The sequence below is a fragment of the Macaca fascicularis genome, chromosome X, assembly GCF_037993035.2.
Source record: "Macaca fascicularis isolate 582-1 chromosome X, T2T-MFA8v1.1".
NCBI lineage: Eukaryota > Metazoa > Chordata > Mammalia > Primates > Cercopithecidae > Macaca > Macaca fascicularis.
The window spans coordinates 114,345,258-114,364,963 of record NC_088395.1 but is presented as its reverse complement, the minus strand read 5'-3'; the positions used below and the strand labels follow the sequence as shown (position 1 = coordinate 114,364,963).

The following is a 19,706-nucleotide window of genomic DNA, read 5'->3' as shown; positions in this document are numbered from 1 at the left end:
TTCCCCTTCCCCTCCTGCCATGATTCTAAGTTTCCTGAGGAATCTCAGTCATGCCTCCTGTTAAGCCTATAGAACTGTGAATCAATTATACCTTTTTGCTTCATAAATTACCCAGTCTCAGGTAGTTCTTTACAGCAGTGTGAAAATGGACTAATATAGGAATAAACCACAAAAGGGATAAACACAGGATCCATGAAATAGTCAGTCCAATTCAGGACTACAGTGAAGAAAAATCTCTGGATGGGAACTATTGCCGAGGGCAGTGGTTTGCAGCCAGTTGTGATTTTGCCTCCCCACTGGCCTGGCAGAAACAATTGGTAATGTCTGGAGACATTTTTGGTTGTCACAAGTTGGAGTGTGTGTGTGTGTGTGTGTGCGCACAAATGTGTGCTACTATATTTAGTGGGTATATGAGGCCAAGTATACTGAATTCTACAATGCACAACACAGCCTTCCACAACAAATAATTCTCTGGTCCAAAACATCAGTAGGGCTGCGATTGAGAAATCCTGGTCTAGAGAGTAACAAATCCAGATCAGAATAGGAGAACAGACAGATCATGGAGAGGAAAGTAGGAGAATTGTCAGGCGCGGTGGCTCACGTCTGTAATCCCAACACTTTGGGAGGCCGAGGTTGGCGGATCACTGTTCGAGACCAGCCTGGCCGATATGGTGAAACCCTGTCTCTACTAAAAAAATACAAAAATTAGCCGTGTGTGGTGGCACGCACCTGTAGTCCCAGCTACTCGGGAGGCTGAGGCAGAAGAATTGCTTGAACCCAGGAGGGAGAGGTTGCAGCGAGCTGAGATCGTGCCACTGAACTCCAACCTGGGCAACACAGTGAGACTTTGAAAAAAAAAAAAGTAGAATATCCACGGAAAGCTTAATTTTTTACAGAGTTTGAAGGAAATTAAGGGGTGCAATAATGGCAAATAAAAGAAATAGAGAATGGTAAATAAAATTTCCAGAAGAAAAGATACAGTTGTTAGACTCTCCCTGGCTTTGCAGGGAACTTTATTTATTTATTTATTTACTTATTTTTGAGATAGGGTCTCACTCTGCCAGCCAGGCTGGAGTGCAGTGGAACAACTTCAGTTCACGGTGACCTCCGTCTCCTGGGCTCAGGAGGAATCACTATCCTACTACCTCACCCTGCTGAGTAGCTGGGACCACTGGCACATACCACCATGCCCAGCAATTTTTGTATTTTTGATAAAGACAGGGCTTCGCCATGTTGCCCAGGCTGGTCCTGAACTCCTGACCTCAAGTGATCTGCCTACCTCAGTCTCCCAAAATGCTGGGATTAGAAGCATGAGCCACTGCACCTGGCCAGGGAACAATATTTATATAGTCACAGTAATAAAATACTCTTTACTAATTGTAAACTTCTGGAATTAACAGAAAGACAGAGCACAGACAACTTTATCATCAACTTTGACAATGTAAAAACACAAATGTAGATGAAAAAAGCCAGAAAGTAGAAGGGGGAGGAGGAAAGATGAAGAAAAGGCAAAAGGACATTAACATCTTCATCTTACAAAGTGGGGAGTACTATATGGTGGAACAAAACAAAAATGGAGTTATATTTGTATATATTAAAGTTATAGGAGGACCTGTAGTAAACTGTATAACTCATCACTAATATTCAGGGTCTCTTCCTACAGATCCTTCTCCACTCCCTCAGAATCAGTTTTGACAACATGTTTTGAGAATGGAAATGTGAGCAAAAGTGATGGATATCATTTCTGGGTGGAAACTTGAGGAGCCAGGACATGATTTGTCACTCTGTTTTTCCCTCTGTCACCATCCTTCCAGATAGTGATTATACTATTAGCCTGGGCCCCAGAAGGAGGACAATCATGGCATGGAGCAGACCCCCGCACCATGTAATCAGCAATGGGAATGTAGTGGGAGGAACAGAGCTTAGTAATTTTAAGCACTAAAATTTTTTGATTGTTTATTACTGCAGCATAACCTAAGTTATGCTATGTAACAATAAAGAAAGTAAGTACAGATGCTCATTGACTTATGATGGGGTTACATCCTGATAGGCTCATTGTAAATTGAATATATTGTTAAGTTGAAAATGCATTTAATGCATCTAACCTCTCAAATATAGCATAGCATAACTTACCTTAAACGTGCTCAGAACACTTTACATTAGCCTACACTTGGGCAAAATCACCTAACCCAAAGCCTATTTTATAACAAAGTGTTAAGTATCTCAAGCAATTTGTTGAATACCATACTGAAAGTGAAAAACGAAATAGTTGTATGGGTACCTGAAGTATGGTTTCTACTGAATGCATATCACTTTTATACCATTGTAAAGTCAAAACATTGTAAGCCAAGCCATTGTAACTCAGGAACTGTCTGTAAAGTGTTGTGAACTACATTGAGAGGATGGAGAGTAGAGAAGTGCAAATGGGGGTGTAAGTGAGCTAAATCCTCATCTCTGAAAGCAGGAAGTCAGTAGATAGCATTTAAAAAGAAAGTAAGCAGTCATGTTATTTGGAGATATGGAGGAAACTACAAAGAAACAAACAAACCAAAAACTAATAAAAAATAATTAAGCGTTATCGTCCAGGGAATAGGCGTAGGATAGGAAGAGGTGGGGCAGGAGGATTTTTGTTTTTATTACAAATTCTTCCAGACTTTTCTATGTTTTCAAATAACAGTGCTTGTGTTTCTCTTGATAATTTTTTAAAATTTCCAATTATTTAACTGTGTTTTATGCAAGCTCTTAAAAAAATTATAATTTCGGGCTGCAGGAACATGGCCATAGAATCCTATGGAAATCTTCTTAAAAGGGAAGTTGTGCTTTGGTTGACTCTGATCTTACATACCTAATTTGTTCCCGAAAAACACTTCACTTTAGACCACCTAACAGTCAAACTGGTAATCTGAAAAGCACCTTCAAAATTCAGACAAAAGCAAATGGATTTTTTTTTTGTTTCTGCCATTTAATAAATTTTCAGAGAAAAAAATACATCAATAATAAGGTAATTTAAACTTGAAATTGGCTATTTGCAGACTTGAGGTTGGTCTATAACACACTTTTCAAGGGGTTAGAGTTAAAACTTTTTCTCTATGGATTGTTTTAGATCTGACTCTGTCTTCCAAAGCCTCCTCTACCAGAATGAAAATCTTCACGAAACTCATCCCTTACCTGACCGCCAGATTTACCGCGACCATACTGTTGACCTTCTCTAAAACCTATATCCCAATCAGTGCAGATAATCCATTCATCTAGGCAGGTCCCATTTAGAAACCGCATGGCATTTTCAGCATCAGCTCTGTTATGGCATTCTACAAAGCAGAAGCCACATGCTGTTTTCTTTATTTTATCCAGGCCCATAAAGATATTCCTGATATCAGATCTACTAAAGAGCTCATGTATTTTCTCTTCGGTTGTATAAAATGAAAGGTTCCTCATATTCATTGTGGAGCTTTCCTTCAGTAATTTTTCCTGCTGAAATTTACTGCCACTGAACTGATGGTCCCGGCAGCAGCTCAGCTCCAAAACAGGGTCTTTACACAGAATTTTCAGGCCTTTGGACATGGTGCTGGTTGGGCAGCATGCAGATGGCCATTTTCGGTTTAGCTTGGAAGCAGTGACACCACCACTGAAAACCTAAGTTGAGTTGAAAAAAAGAGGGATGTCAAAAGGAGGGAAATAGAAGTATAAATCTGTGAATATTTAACATATTTGTGTTCAGATACAAGAACACTTCAGCTCCTGACCATAAGGATCATGTTAAGGCACACTAAAAATAGACAGCTCCAGTCTCCAAAACATGGTCATAAAATCCAACTTGTCAAGTCTTCCTGAAAGGGAAGTTGTGCTGTCCTTGGTTGACTTAGATCTTATATACCTAATCTATTACCAAAGAGCACTTTTAATAACAGCATGCTCTTAGAAAATATGGCATAAAACAGTTAAATGGATCAAATTTGCACAGAGAATGAGCACTGACAATTCTGATTAAGAACTAAACATCAGATAAATCACATATAATCAATGTTAAAGCACAAGTATAGTTTGGACATACTCTTTCTTAATTTGCAATTCAAGTCTATAACATGGAATCAATATATTGTATTGTTGGGTTACACAAAGGGTCCCTATATATCATCAAATATACAAGTAACGCTATAAAAATGAAAACTCTCTGGCCGGGCGCGGTGGCTCAAGCCTGTAATCCCAGCACTTTGGGAGGCCGAGACGGGCGGATCACGAGGTCAGGAGTTCGAGACCATCCTGGCTAACACGGTGAAACCCGTCTCTACTAAAAAATACAAAAAACTAGCCGGGCGAGGTGGCGGGCGCCTGTAGTCCCGGCTACTCGGGAGGCTGAGGCAGGAGAATGGCGTAAAAACCCGGGAGGCAGAGCTTGCAGTGAGCTGAGATCCGGCCACTGCACTCCAGCCTGGGCAACACAGCGAGACTCCGTCTCAAAAAAAAAAAAAAAAAAAAAAGAAAACTCTCTGGTATCATAAATTTGACCTCAATTAAGATTAGATTTTATTAGCAATAATTCCACTTGTTCAACAGGTAAAAATTCTTTTTTCTCTTTTACTAAAATTTGCTATAGCATTCAGAGGCATTAAACATGATTTAGTTGGTTTTAGCTACACTTTTCAATAATAGGCATTAGGTCTCCCTATTTCTATTCTGTTTTGCAGTGGTTCCCAAATTTTAGCATGAAAGAAATACCGCAAAACGAGATTAAAATACAGATTCTTACAGCCCACTCTTAAGATATTCTGATTCAGTAGACTTGGAGAGGGAACCAAGAATTAACATTTTAACCTACACCCCTCAGTGATCCAGATGCAAATAGTCCAAGGATCACACTTTGAGAAACTCTGCTGAGGAAGTGCATTCCTTGAACAAACATTTACTAAGCACTCTACTTGCCAGACACTGTGACAGGTGCTATAAGTACAACAGTGAAAAGACACAGTGAAAATACAATTTTCAGAAATCACTGTGTCCCCAGCACCTACATGAACAATGCCTTGTACACCATAGACACACAATAAATATTTGTTAATGAGTGGATGAACGAATGAGCTCATAATTGAGTAATGAAGGCAGACAAGTAAACAAGAAAATACCATATGGTGTAATGAATACTATTTTAGAGACATTCATGGAGGAAGGGGAGAAGGGAGTTAACATTTACGGGGAATCTACTTTGTGACAGGCACTGTGCTCGCTTGCCACTACAACACCCAGGAGGAGAAGCAGTTACCTCAGTCTGGGGACAACAGAGAAGGCTTCTGGAGAAGGGACTGCATGCACTGATTCTCAAAGGACAAGTAAGGTATGTGTATGTGTGTGTTGTGGGGCCAGGGTTGTAGTTTAGGGAATGAACCAGGCAGAGGGAACATATGCAAGGGCAGAACACAAAGAAAAAATAAAAGCCCGGAAAACTGAAATGGAAGATTAAATAAAACTAGATGTAAACAACAGTGCTGTGCAATTCAAAGCAATGAAAATGGGAGTCCCTATTTGATGTCATTTGAAGAAAAGTAGGAAGCCCACTGGCCAAAAATCATCTTCCTGACAGCCTGTCAAGGATGTCTGAAAGTATACCACTGGAAACTCATTACTTTAAGTCATTGACAAATTGCCCCGTTAAAAAACAAATATCCCTCCTAGACTTCATTTCCTTTTTTTTTTTTTTTTTTGATCTGGTTACTAGATAAGCTATCAGAGAATGTGATAGCTATAGTGGATTTCATTTCATCCAGGCATTGGACAAAGTTTCCCATAATTCCCTTGTAGATGATATGGCAAAATATAAGCTGGATGCTTCAGGCATTTGTTGAGATGAGCCTATAACTAGTTGAACAACTATAGCCAAAGAAGCGAACAAATGGTTTGGTGTCAGACTGGAAGGAAAGTTCTAGTAGAGAGCCAAAAGACCCTATTATTGGCCATGTCTTGTTTGGCTCATTTATAACCTGGCTCACTACAAACAAGAGCTTTTAAAATGGTCAGAGCAGTCCGAAGACAATGGGCTGCCTTGAGCTAGGCACCCAGTAGTCAAGCAGTGGAGATGTCCCTTTGAATCAATGTAGTGTTATGAATCAAGCATGAATTTTGAAGTCAAAAGACCTTGGTTCAAATCTCAACTTCACCATTTACTGGCAATATCACCCAATCACTCAGCTACTTGGAAGGCTGAGGTGGGAGGATCTAGAGCCCAGGAGATCGAGGCTGAAATGAGCCATAATTGTGCCAGTGTACTCCAACCTGGGTGACAGAGTGAGACTCTGTCTCAGAAAATTTTTAAAAAAGTATAAATGTAAAATATTATTTTAAAACTCAACACATGGCAAAAGGACAGATTGATGGATATTGGGAAAGATAACTGACTTGGGAGCTTTGTTTTATAATTTGAGGCATCCCCTACTTTATTCCTCTCTCCACTTGTTTCTCCGTTCATTCAATAAACATTTATAGAGCACTATGTTAAATTCTGGGGAAACAATAAAAACTAAGATGCAGCCCCTTCCCTCAGGTAGCTCACAATCTGAGGAGATGGACAACTTCCATATAAATTGCAATGCAATGTAATTATTCTAATCACAGGAGCACACAGTAGGCCTGGAGGTAGCACAAAGAAGGTAGTACAAAACTACAGAAGAGAATGAGGAGGGGAAAACAACTTTCTAAAGGACCTGATTCCTGAGCTTTTTTAACAAAAAATGTACATAGTATTTACTTTTTTGAATAGTGAATTCAGATTTGTGTTACAAAATACAGAATGTACAAATAGGTGGAAAAAGTAAGTCTTATTCCCACTCCTGTGCCCCAGCCACCCAATCATTGTCACTAGTTTCTTGTGTATCTACCCAGACATACTGAGTCCAATTTTGAAAGCTGAATGAAGATTTGACTGGAAGACCAAGGGGTCATTCTAGGCAGAGAGAACAGTGTGTATGAAGGCATGAAGGCATAGTGGGGGGTATTCAGTCTGACATTATTTGGGCAAAGAAAATAAGGAAAAGATGATAGGAGATAAGATTGGAAGGGTAGACAAGGCCAGATTGTGAGGGGCCTTGTAAGCTTTGTGGAGCAGCATGGACTGTACCAGTAAGCAGTGAGAACCATGATAGGGCTGCAAGCAGAGGAGTGATATGATCTGATTTGCATTAGAGAAAATGCATTCTATCACAATGTGAAGGATAGGCTAAGGGGGAGCAGGCCAAGAGGCAGGAAGACCAGTTAAGGAGCTATTTGAATAGCTAAAAAATGAAAAGATGATGGAAAGCCTAGTCTAATAATATGTTGTAGTAACATAAAGGAAAGACATATCAGATAGATACTTAGAAGATAGACTGAACAGGTCTTGGTGACTGGTTGAATGAGAAATTTAGGATGACTACCAAGTTTCAGCACTGTGTAGATAGGGGTCAACTGTGTAGATAGAGGTCTGAGTCACCATGGTGTCAGTGGGCAGATAGAGGAGGAAGGGCAGATTAGAGTAAAAAAGAGGCATTTGGAACATACTGAGTTTGGTCTTGAGGTACCTGTAGGATGTGCCATATTATACCTGTCAAGTATCAACTAGTATACAGGTTTGGAGCTCTCAACAGAGGTCTGGGACTACAGACACATATTTGGGGCTCAATAGTATGGTAGATAAAACAATGGGTATTGATGAGATGATCTAGGGGAAAGGTGAGGAATGAAAAAACCTGGGAAAGACTGGCATTTAAGGGGTGGCAGACGAAGAGTCCACAAAAGAGCATAAGGAGTAATCAGAGAGGAATGAGGACAGCCAGAAGATGTGCAACATCACCAAAGCCAAGGAGTAGACACTTTCAAGAGATTCATGAGGACAGAAGTAGGGTGAGAGCAATCAATTATGTTAAATACATCAGAGAGAGGTCCAGCAAAATAAAGACTTAACATTGTTCATTAGATTTGGCAATTAGGATGCCATTGGTTTACTTAACAAGAGAAATAACAGTGGTGTTCTGGGAACAGAAAAGCCATAGTGGGGGCTGAGTTTTTAACAGGAGGTGAGGAAATGGAGAGTGTCTATACTTTAGAAAAGATTCCATAACAATAAAAGAAGAGAAATAGGGCAAATGCCAGTTGGGGATAGAGGCGAAGGAAAATTTGTTTGTTTCCTTTTTTAGGAGTGAAAGTTGATCATGTCTGAAGGTTGATGGGAAGCAGTTAGTAAGCAGAGAAGGAGTTGTTGAAGATACAGATGAGAGGAGGGATAACTGATGAAGTAAGTCCTCAAGGAGGTGAGAAAGAATGGGCTCCAAAGCACACGTAGAGAAATTAGCTGTGAACTGGAGAAGCTATGTCTATTTCTGCAAGATCAAAAAAAAAAAAAAAAAAAAAGAGAGAGAGAGAGAGAGGTTAGGACATGTAAGGACACAACTATGTGGCAGGGTGGGGTGAGGGCAGGAAAATGGGTGTTAGCATCCAATGACCTAGATTTTCATAATGGAATGAGAGGTGAGATCATCTGCTGAGAATAAAGTGGATCATTGAAAATGGTTGGTGAAGCAGAGTGGAGGTAAAATGATTGAAAGGATGAAGCTTATGGGTCACTTAAAGGAAGACTATCAGTGAGGAGGTGAAGTCCTCAATAAGTGAGAGTTCTAAAGTATAGCAGATGACAGTAGGAAGGATTGGAAGAGGGTGGCTGTACCATCTCCAGGCCCCATGCAGTAAGAAAGAACAGAGAACCTCTACCACTGAAAACGGAGGTTTCTAGTAGATGTTAGGTACCTGACCCAAAGTAGGTACTCAATAGATGTGAAGAAGTGAGTTACTTCTTCTTAAGCTAGCATGATCATAAAATTGCATCAGACCATCACAAGAAGAGGCAGTCCCAATGTACTCCATGCTGGTCAAACTACACAGTGAGCAGTATGTTCCATTTCGAGGTACCGTATTTTAAAGTGAACATTTATAAATCATAGTGCATCTAATGTTTATTGAATGAATGAAGGGTCAAGAAGTAACTGAGGACTGGTTAGAAATTGGGGATGTTTAGTCTAGCAAAGAGATGGTTAAAGGAGGATATGACAAATGTCAGGAAACATTGAAAGCGCTATTTCTGCTTCATATGATAAAAGTTAAAAGTAAGATTAATGGATAGAAGTTAAAAACAGATTACAATTCTTTTTTCGCAGAGTTTTAAATTCATCCAGTGATAGAATGTGAACTTACCTAATCTATTCATGTGGAGGCTGCATGAACACCTACCTGCTGAAGGTGTTAGAAGGGTCACCCCCAAGGTTAACCTCCCCAAAGGTTAAAGAGAAGATAGAAAAGCAATCCAATTGCCAGGGACCACAGATCATCAAGTTGATCTGTAAACACTGTGAGAGAATATTTCCTACCTAAAAAGTAGAGCTTGGTTGGAGTGGAAAGCTTTCCTTGACTCTTGCTACTGGGGAAAATTAGTCAGAGAGTCTAAAAATAGAAGAAAAACATGAAGAATGGCTCAAAATGATCAGTCAAAATCCTAAGAGACGGAGGAGAGGAGGTGGCAAAATAAAGTAAATAATCTTCCAGGAAACAAATTTCACTGGGCTTTTGGAGTTGGCAGGACTCTGCAAAGAATCTTTTCAATGATTGCCTTAAACTAATGCTGGGATTGTTTCAACTATGTGAAAGAAACAAGGATCTGGACTCTTTAAAAAGCCAGGCTGCTTCCTGCTCCAGATGAAGGCAATAGCTCTGAGAAAGGAAATTAGAAAGCGCTGGGACAGTAGTGTTACTACATGCCTTACCTTTATAAGACTGTTCCTAATGGGAGAGAGAGCCGAGAGCCATTGTTAAGAAGTGGAACCCTGTGGCCAAATACCTACTTTGTGCCAAGAGAAACTCATGTTTGATTGAGACTGCTTAGTACTCAGAGTGACAGAAGATGTTCATATGTATTTAACACCTGTATTTAAATGAGTAGTTAAACATAAACATGTCATGGGGGTGAGAGATGAGAAATTACTTAATGGGTACAATCTATACTGTTTGAGTGACGGTTACATTAAAAGCCCAGACTTCACCACTCTGCAATATATCCATGTACCAAAACTGCACTTGAACCCCTTAAATTTGTACAAATAAATAAATAAATAAACATAAGCTGAAACAGACTGGCAGAACTAAAGTGGAGACAATGCCCTGAGACAGCCTACAGGAGAAAAGAGGATAATAAGTGACTGTTTAGTGTAGAAGCTGATCTGGATTAAATTAGGAAGCAGGTGTTAATGGGTGCTTGAATGTTTTTGTTCATCATTTGCACTATATGGCCTTACTGTTTAAAGTGTTGTCCATGGACCAGCAGGAGCAGCACACCTGGGAGCTTTTTAGAAATGCAGGATGTCAGGCCCCTCCCTAGACCTGCTAAATAATGATCTGCATTTTAATGAGTTTTGGGTGCTTTGAGTGCACCGTACAGTTTGAAAAACATTGACATATGTGGCTTCTTAGTTGAACTTTTGCCTAACAAAATTCTCTGTTCCTTCCTCCTTCCTTCTCTCCCTCGTACCACCTCTCCTAGTTTCCCAATCTTTGTTTCCTTGTGATCTGGCAAATAACTCTAATCATGGCTGATAGCCCCAAAAGTGGTGTTCCCGATATACCCAGATAAAGAAAAGAAAAGAAACGAGTCATCAGATATATATTGTAAAGCACAGGTTTGGGCAGTAGGAAACCATTGACTTGGCCTCTAATTGTGCTGTCTGTATAACTTTTGTCAACTTAATTGACCTTTCTGAGCCTCAGTCTGTAAAATAAGGGTCTTTATAGTATTTACCTCATAGTGTTGTTGTGAGAATGAAATGAAATGAGGGGAAGGTATGTAAACTGCCTAGCACAGCACCTGACACACAGTAAGTGCTCAGTATATGGTAGTCATTATTATTGAAAGCCATAAGTTTTGAAGTAAACTTAGAACTATGTTATGATTCCACAGACTTTCAAAGTCCCCATGAGTCTTTCTGGAGAGCCTCCGGAAAGCCCTGTGTACCTCATCCAATTCAGCTTTCTTGACTCCGGTGCCAGTAGCCAAGCAAAAGTATTTCTTATTCCCTTGGATTGTCTTCTTGTTTTTGCTGAATTACCAAGATTTCTTACTTTTTCATTGCAAATGGCCCACATTTTTAGTACATTAAAGCTAAAGAAGTCTTTTGTGGGCTGGCCTGGAAATGTAGTTCAATTTATAACAATTTTTTTCTCCTATGGAAAAATGCACGTCACCTTCCAAACAATTGACTTGAGAGTGAACTTTGAGAGCTCAGCCTGTCTGTAAGTTGGAGGCTCCCTGTATGTCAATATATGGAGTGGTCACAAAGGCTAGGTAAACCAAGTCCAGAATTCCAGAGGTGGCTGAAAGACAAATGAGAATGCTACCAGGAGTGGAAAGTAGGGCAAAAGGATCAATCTGCGTACACAGTATCAAGATTTAGAAAGCTAATACAGGAAGGGAGATATACCTCTGGAAGGATATTAAAAAATAGCCACAATGACAACACAAACCATTTTTTTTTTTACTGTATTAGGTCAGGAGCCCCTAATCGGTAGCTTGGGATCTGCAAACAATATCAAGGCCTTGCAAGCTAACTCTCCAACATGATCGCCCTTCTCCTGCCCTGCTCTCTGCAGTTTGCCTGGATTCTCAGCTCAGAGAGGAAGACAGTAAGCAGTATCTCCCCAATCCTCTTCACTCCCACACCCTGACAGCCAGCCCCCAGATTCAGTCAACTTCCTTCTACCCTTAATTTCCCTCTTCCCAGGGAGATCAAGGCATCAGGAATATACAACACAGTTTTTCCTTACAAAAAGGATGAGGACTCCTGTATTGGGTAAAATGAGATGACTGGTGAAAACAGGGCCCCCAGGATGGAGAGGGCTGGAAAGACAGTAACATAGGACCATGAAAAAGCAAAGGACTTTTGTGCCTTCTCCCTGAAGTCGTTAGCAAGAAAACCAATTGTATCTGGGGGAACTCCAGGTTAACATGGCAGCAAGATAACACAGTCTGATACTCACCATCTAGGAATGCCCATTAAAATATCCATGAAGCTCTGCAACAAAAAACTAAAACTTGCACTAGCTACAGAAACTAGGGGAAAAGGGACTGTTGATTGCTAATGGAGAAGGAATTTCTGCTAGCTGTTGTGGGGAGATGGGGTTGGACTGAGGAACATATTTATAACCTACATACACTCTACCCTCCTATCTAGAACAGCAAAAATGCAAAACAAAGTTGGGGAAAGCTTTTGATTCACTTCTACCAACTGTCCTTAGATTGGAAATACAAAGGCTGATCAGAAAACCAATGTCATCCCTTTACTATACAGAAAATATTTTCAGAGGCAGCAGCAGCTCTGTTCTACTTCTTCTACCATCAGTTCCTCTATTTTATTTTATTTCTTTTCTTTATTTCCTCTTTTTTATTTTGTTTTTGTTTGTTTGTTTGTTTTTGAGACAAGGTCTCGCTCTGTGGCCCAGGCTGGAGTGCAGTGGCACAGTCACAGCTCACTGCAGCCTCAACCTCCCGGGCTCAAACAATCTTCCCACCTCAGCCTCCTGAGTAGCTGAAACCACAGGTGCATGCCACCACACCTGGCTAATTTTTTTTTTTTTTTTTTTGTAGAGAGGGGGTTTTGCCATGTTGCCCAGGCTGGTCTTGAACTCCTGAGCTTAAGTGATCCACCGGCCTCAGCTTCCCGAAGTGTTGGAATTACAGGCGTGAGCCACCACATCCACCCAGCTCCTCTATTTTCTATATGCCTTGTGGAGACTACAACTTGAGAACACCACGTGGCTGGTGATGGTGGTAGCGGTGGTTGGGGCCAGAGATTGTCATCGGGAAAAGTTCTGAACATAAGCATGCTTGCAGACATTATATCTGAAAAAATGTTATGTGTAACATGAAATTTCATATTACATATATAAACATGTAATATGTAATTTTGTGTAATATGAAATAATGTAACATGTATAAATTGCAGAATTGAATGACCCAAAAGATCAGAGATGGAAGATTCCATCTATCTTAGTCCAGTCAAACCTAAAAATAACGATAGCAGCAACAATAACACTATCAACTGCCACCATTTGCTGGGCAATTATTATACGCCAGACACTATATTAAGTACTTTCCATGCCATGCATTATCTTATGTATTCCTCATAGTAAACGTAACTTACCATTCATGTTTGTTTGAAAAGGTCAGGTAACAATAATGACGTCTACCACATATTGAGCTGTGACTATGTGGTAGGTACTAAGTGTTATACATCCACCATCTCATTAGATGAATGCCTACTAGGCACTAAAAATGGGCTTGGATAAGCACTTTGTCCTTCTCAATTCATCCTTCAAGCCATCATCTCCTCTAGGAAGCCTTCCTTTACCCTTCCAATCTGTGTTTGGTATGCCCACTCTTTGTTCCTTCCATCACCATTCTGTGCTTCATTCCATGACAATCCTTTTCATATATACTGTGATTGTCTCTTTACTTGCCTGTGCTCCCACCCTGGACAAACACACACACACACACACACACACACACACACACACACACGCACCAGACTGTGAGCTCCAGAAGAAAACACTGTAGATATTAGGATGTAATAATATATGGCCTCCGTGAAACAGTTCTACAAAGACAGGTTGATGTATATATTAATTAGCTTGATTGTGGTAATCATTTCACAATGTATATCAAAACATCATGGAGTACACCTTAAATATATACAATTCTTGGCCAGGTGCAGTGGTTCACGTCTGTAATCCCAGCACTTTGGGAGGCCGAGGCAGATGAATCACTTGAAGTCAGGAGTTCAAGACCAGCCTGGCCAACATGGTGAAACCCTGTCTCTACTAAAAATACAAAAACTAGCTGGGCATGGTGGCACATGTCTGTAATTCCAGCTACTCGGGAGGCTGAGGCAGGAGAATCACCTGAACCCGGGAGGCAGAAGTTGCAGTGAGCCGAGATCGCGCCACTGCATTCCAGCCTTGGCGACAGAGTGAGACTCCCTCTAAATTAAAAAAAAAAAAAAAAAAAGGCACGTGCCACCATGTCAGACTAATTTTTATATTTGTAGTGGAGACAGGGTTTCACCCTGTTGGCCAGGCTTGTCTTGATCTCACCGCCTCGGCCTCCCAAAGTGCTAGAATTACAGGCGTGAGCCACTGTATCTGGCCCCCAAGGACAGCTTTTCAGTTTCCCTCAGTTCCCCATCTTCATATTTTATTTCCCCTTGGTTAATCAGATATTTATTAGGTATCTACCATGCCCAAGCACTGTGCTAAGAAAGCTTGTGGAAACAACCTAAGTGTCCATTGATGGATAAAAATGAGTTTTTATCCATTCAATTTCCAAACTAATTTCTAACTTTTTTCTAAAAAATTCAATTTCTAAATATAGAAATTGTGGTGTGTATATATATATATATACACACACACACGTATGTGTGTGCATATGTGTATATGAGTATATATGTATATGTGTATATATGTATATTATGTTTATATATGTGTGTATATTATGTGTATATATGTGTATGCATGTATATATATAATAAAATATTATTTAGCCTTAGAAGGAAATCCTGCCATTTGTAATAACATAAATGATCCTGGAGAATATTTTGCTAAGTGAAATAAGCCAAACACAGAAAGAAAAATGCTATATGATCTCACTTATATGTGGAATCTAAAAAAACTGAATTCATCAAAGCAGAGAGTAGATGGTGGTTACCAGGGGTAGGGTGGGGAACACATGGGGAGATGTTGGTCAAAGGGTTCAAAGCTTCAGTTATATAGGATGGATAAGTTCTAGAGATATAATGTACAACATGGGGACTATAGTTAACAATACCTTATTGTTTACTTGAAATTTGCTAACAGCGTAGATCTCACTGCACACACACGCACACACACACAAAGTTAACTATGTGAAGAGATGGATATGTTAGCTTGACTGTAGTCTATGTGTGTATATATGTGTGGGGATATACCTATATCTATATCTATATCTATATCTATATCCAGTCATGATGTACACCTTAAATAATATACAATTTCGATTAAAATGTAAAATAAAAACAAAAAATCTGTGGTTGAGAACATTAAAGCTCCCAAACCTGGCTACCTTTAAGAATCATCTGGGGACCTTTTAAAAATACAGATCCCTGCTGGGCGCAGTGGCTCACACCTGTAATCGCAGCACTTTGGGAAGCCGAGGTGGGCAGATCACCTCAGGTCAGGAGTTTGAGACCAGCCTGGCTAACATGGTAAAACCCCGTCTCTACTAAAAATACCAAAATTAGACAGAGCGAGACTCTGCTTCAAAGAAAAAAAAAACATATATGTATATATGTATGTATATATATGTATGTATATATGTGTGTATATATGTATGTATATACGTGTGTGTGTGTGTGTGTGTGTGTATGTAGAGAGAGAGAGAGAGAGAGAACGATAGATGGATCCCAGGCTGGGCGTGGTGGCTCACGCCTGTAATCCCAGCACCTTAGAGGCGGAGGCAGGCGGATTGCTTGAGCTCGGGAGTTCAAAACCTGCCTGAGCAACATGGCAAAGCCCCATCTCTACAAAAATAAAAAATAAAAAATAAATTAGCCAGGCGTGGTGGTACTCACCTGTAGTCCCAGCTACTCAGAAGGCTGGGAGGGAGGACCTCTTGAGGCAGGGAGGCTGAGGCTGCGGTGAGCCGAGATCATGCCACTGCACCCCAGACTGGGCTGCAGAGCCAAACCCTGTCAAAAAAAAAAAAAAAAAAAAAAAGCTGGCCTTTGTGGCTCATGCCTGTAATCCCAGCACTATGGGAAGCCCAAGGCAGGCAGATTACTTGAGCCAGGAGTTTGAGACCAGCCTGGGCAAAATGGCGAGACCCTGTCTCTACAAAAATTAGCTGGGCGTGGTAGCACACGCTTGTAGTCCCAGCTACTCAGAAGGCTGAGGTGGGAGGACCCCCTGGAGCCCAGGAGGTCGAGACTGCAGTGAGCTGAGATTGCACCACTACACTCCAGCTCTGGGCGACAGAGCAAGATACTGTTTCAGTAATTATAATAATAATAAGGCGGGGCTTGGTGGCTCCTGTAATCCCAGAACTTCGGGAGGCCAAGGCGGGTGGATCTGAAGCTCAGGAGTTCAAGACCAGCCTGGGCAACATGGAGCAACCCCGTCTCTGCTAAAAATACATAAATGAGTCCTACGTGGTGGTGTGTGCCTGTAATCCCAGCTACTCGGGACGCTGAAGCACAAGAATCGCTCGAACCCGGGAGGCAGAGGTTGCAGTGAGCCGAGATTGTGCCACTGCACTCCAACCTTGGTGACCAAGCGAGATTCTGTCTTTAAAAAAAAAAAAAAAAAAAGTGAACTTACCAGGTGATTCTAATTCTAATGTAGCCATCCTGGTGCAGATCCAAGGCCTGAAGTTTGGGTGGGGCTTAAGTGACACTGACTCAGGGTCAAGTCCCATCTCTGCCCCTTACCAGCTGTGTAACCTTAGAAAACAATTCCATGTCTCTGAGAGCCATGAAAACAACGTTGCCTCACAGGCCTGTGATGATGAGTCAGTAGAAAACTGCTGTAAAGCTTTTAGCACAGGGCTTGGCATATAGTAAAGGCTCATTCATCTAATATTGTTATTAATATTATAAGGAGGTTGGTCTAGAACTCTTCTCCCAGGCTGGAGTGCAGTGGAGCAATAACGGCTCACTGCAGCCTTGACCTACCCGGGCTCAGGTGATCCTCCCTGCGTAGCTGGGACTACAGATGCATGCCAGCATGCCCAGGGAATTTTCATACTTTTTGTAGAGATAGTGTTTTGCCGTGTGGCCCAGGCTGGTCTTGAAATCCTGGCCTCAAGGGATCTGCCCACCCCGGCCTCTCAAAGTGCTGGGATTACAGGCATGGGCCACTGCACCCGGCCTTAGAACACGGACGCTTAAAAATTCAGGGGAGGCTGGGTGTGGTGGCTCACACCTGTAATCCCAGCACTTTGGGAGGCCGAGACAAGTGGATCACGAGGTCAGGAGATCGAGACCATCCTGGCTAACACGGTGAAACCCCGTCTCTACTAAAAATACAAAAAAATTAGCCAGTCGTGGTGGCGGGCACCTGTAGTCCCAACTACTTGGGAGGCTGAGGCAGGAGAATGGCATGAACCTGGGAGGCGGAGCTTGCAGTAAGCTGAGATCATGCCACTGCACTCCAGCCTGGGCGACACAGCGAGACTTGGTCTCAAAAAAAAAAAAAAAAAAAAAAATTCAGGGGATAGGCTGGTCACCGTGGCTCACACCTGTAATCCCAGCACTTTAGGAGGCCGAGGCTGTTGGATCATCTAGGTCAGGGGTTCAAAACCAGCCTGGCCAATGTGGCAAAACCCCGTCTCTACTAAAAATACAAAATTAGCCTGGTGTGGTGGTGGCGTATGCCTGTAATCCAAGCTACTTGGGAGGCTGAGGCAGGAGAATTGCTTGAACCTGGGAGGCGGAGGTTGCAGTGAGTCAAAATCGCACCATTGCCTGGCCTGGGCAACAAAAGCAAGACTCCTTCTAAAATAAATAAATAAATAAATATTCAGGGGATAAATTAACTCAGATGGGAAAATATTACATCTTTGTTTTCACCAATCTCTAACTGAAATTTAGATTTCCTTCAACTACAAATGCAGAGAACAGATCACGATAGTGTTAGCAGTACCTGTGACTTTGTCCCCAATAGAAATCACAATTTTATGTCACATTACTGTTACTACAGGTATCTTTAAATATGTTTACAATTATCATTACTTTCAAGTTGCCATGGTTATGAGAGTTGCTTCTATATCTTGTTATTTATTACATTAATAACAAGCACTTCTATAACTATACCAGCTTCCATGTCTTACATTTTATTCTCCAGTAACACTGAACTGTTTTGTAATCCACACCCAGATATCAGCATACACACTGTTCTCAGCCCCAAGCCTCTGTTCACTAGTCTCTCTACCTAGATTGTCCTTCTCTTCTGCCAGAGCTAACCCTTCCTCCACACCCTCACAAGACATGCCACCCCCCATTCTCCTCACACACACCAGGCCTCCATCACCACTTAGTATTTGTACTGTTTTTGTCTGTCTACATCTCTTTCTCCAGCCTGACCATGAAGTTTTTGGGAGCTTGGGCTGTTTTGTTTACCTGTGAATCCCCACTTACACTATAACCAGCACAGGATAAGCGCACAGTGACTGTTGAATGAGTTCACCTGAGAAAGAGATGCCCCTTATACCCTCTTTCTGCTCCACCCAGAAAGCTACCAGCTCTATCTGGAAGTGGCCCCCCACCCCCTGCTTTCTGAGTTTATGCAAGAACGTTTTGCTGCTTGGAGTCTCTCCATCCAGCACAATATATGTCAGCAAAGCAAGGCTTCACAGAAAGGAGCCAAGGTGGCCCTGCCCAGTCAGCCTTCCCCCGAGGAGGTATGCAATATGTCAGTACAAGCTGGACTTGTATGCAAATACATACCAGCTCCTGAACGCTATCTCTGAACTATCTAGTTTTTTTATATCTCAATTATATTTACTCTTGATCAGCCTGGATATAGTATGGAAAGCTATACTGAATTATTAACAATACTGCTTGAGAGCAAGGACCACAACAAGGGAAATGTCAAGGGGACAGACTCTTGAGTTTAATGGTGACAAATGCCAAGAAGGAAATACTTCTACCAGGGCCTCATCCCAAGGTTAGGCACAAAGATAAGAGGACTCAGGCAAATATAGAAATAAAAGTCCCAGCAGTTCACGAAACACAACTTAAATAAACATTTATGGATCTAATATATTTTGTTATAACGTTTAACATGAAATATTTATAAACAAGGGGAAAAACATAAACACTCTAATTAAAAAACAATTTAGTAGACTATAAGTATACACAATGCAGATGAAATTTCATATTCTACTACCTCCTCTGGCTTTTACCCAAGAACATAAAAAAAAAAAAAAGCGAAGAAGAAGAAAAAGGGAAATTAATACATCTAAAGGGTTTGCTTTTGAGAGGAGAAATAGAGACTCCTCAGCAGTCTGTTAGAACAAAAGGACCATACTCTCAGTTTTGCAGGTATGGTCAGTGACCCCCAGCACCTCTTTCACCTCTGACCTTGGGATCCTGTCAAGAGCTAGAGGTACAGCTTTTTTCTGACTTTCTGGCTGCTACAGCATAGAGACCACAACCCCACCTCCATTTTCCCCAAATTGCAGGGCACATATAGGACCCACGGGGCCTTGAGAATAAGAATTATAGTAGTTGGTCGCTCTTTGCTCTTAATCACAGGGCTGATGTTTGTGGTACCTGGAGGAAGTTTCAAATCTATGGAAGTCCAATCTCCATAGATTTGGAGGGACTCAGGCCAAGTGAAGCTCCACTAGAAAAAAGGACGGCTCTGGCCCTGATTGGTGTTCCTGCCTATTAGCTGGAGCTCTCTTAGTGTAGGAGCGTGTTCCTGCCTATTAGCTTGGCCACGGAGCTGTCATTGTAGGAGCTCCGCCTCCTACGCTTCTTCCCTGCTGCTCTTAGAACCAACGCACTGTGGGTTCCACCAGGAGGCGCCTCTGGTGCCTCTCCGAGCTTCTGTGACGCAGGCAGAGAACGTTCAATGTCTTGGGCACTAGATGGCAGTATATACTGCCCTATTTC

The 19,706-nt window shown here is 41.5% G+C and overlaps 1 protein-coding gene across 1 annotated transcript; it reads right to left on the bottom strand.

Moving 5' to 3' along the window:
• Nucleotides 1-1,929: 1,929 nt before the first annotated feature.
• NCBP2L (nuclear cap binding protein subunit 2 like) lies at nucleotides 1,930-19,295 on the bottom strand. The gene is made up of 2 exons (XM_015443849.3): nucleotides 19,170-19,295; nucleotides 1,930-3,633 (listed from the first exon to the last, which is right to left on the bottom strand). Exon 2 carries the CDS (start codon nucleotides 3,559-3,561, stop codon nucleotides 3,100-3,102), a length of 462 nt encoding a protein of 153 aa, XP_015299335.1. The 5' UTR covers nucleotides 3,562-3,633; nucleotides 19,170-19,295; the 3' UTR covers nucleotides 1,930-3,099.
• Between the last annotated feature and the right edge of the window lie 411 nt (nucleotides 19,296-19,706).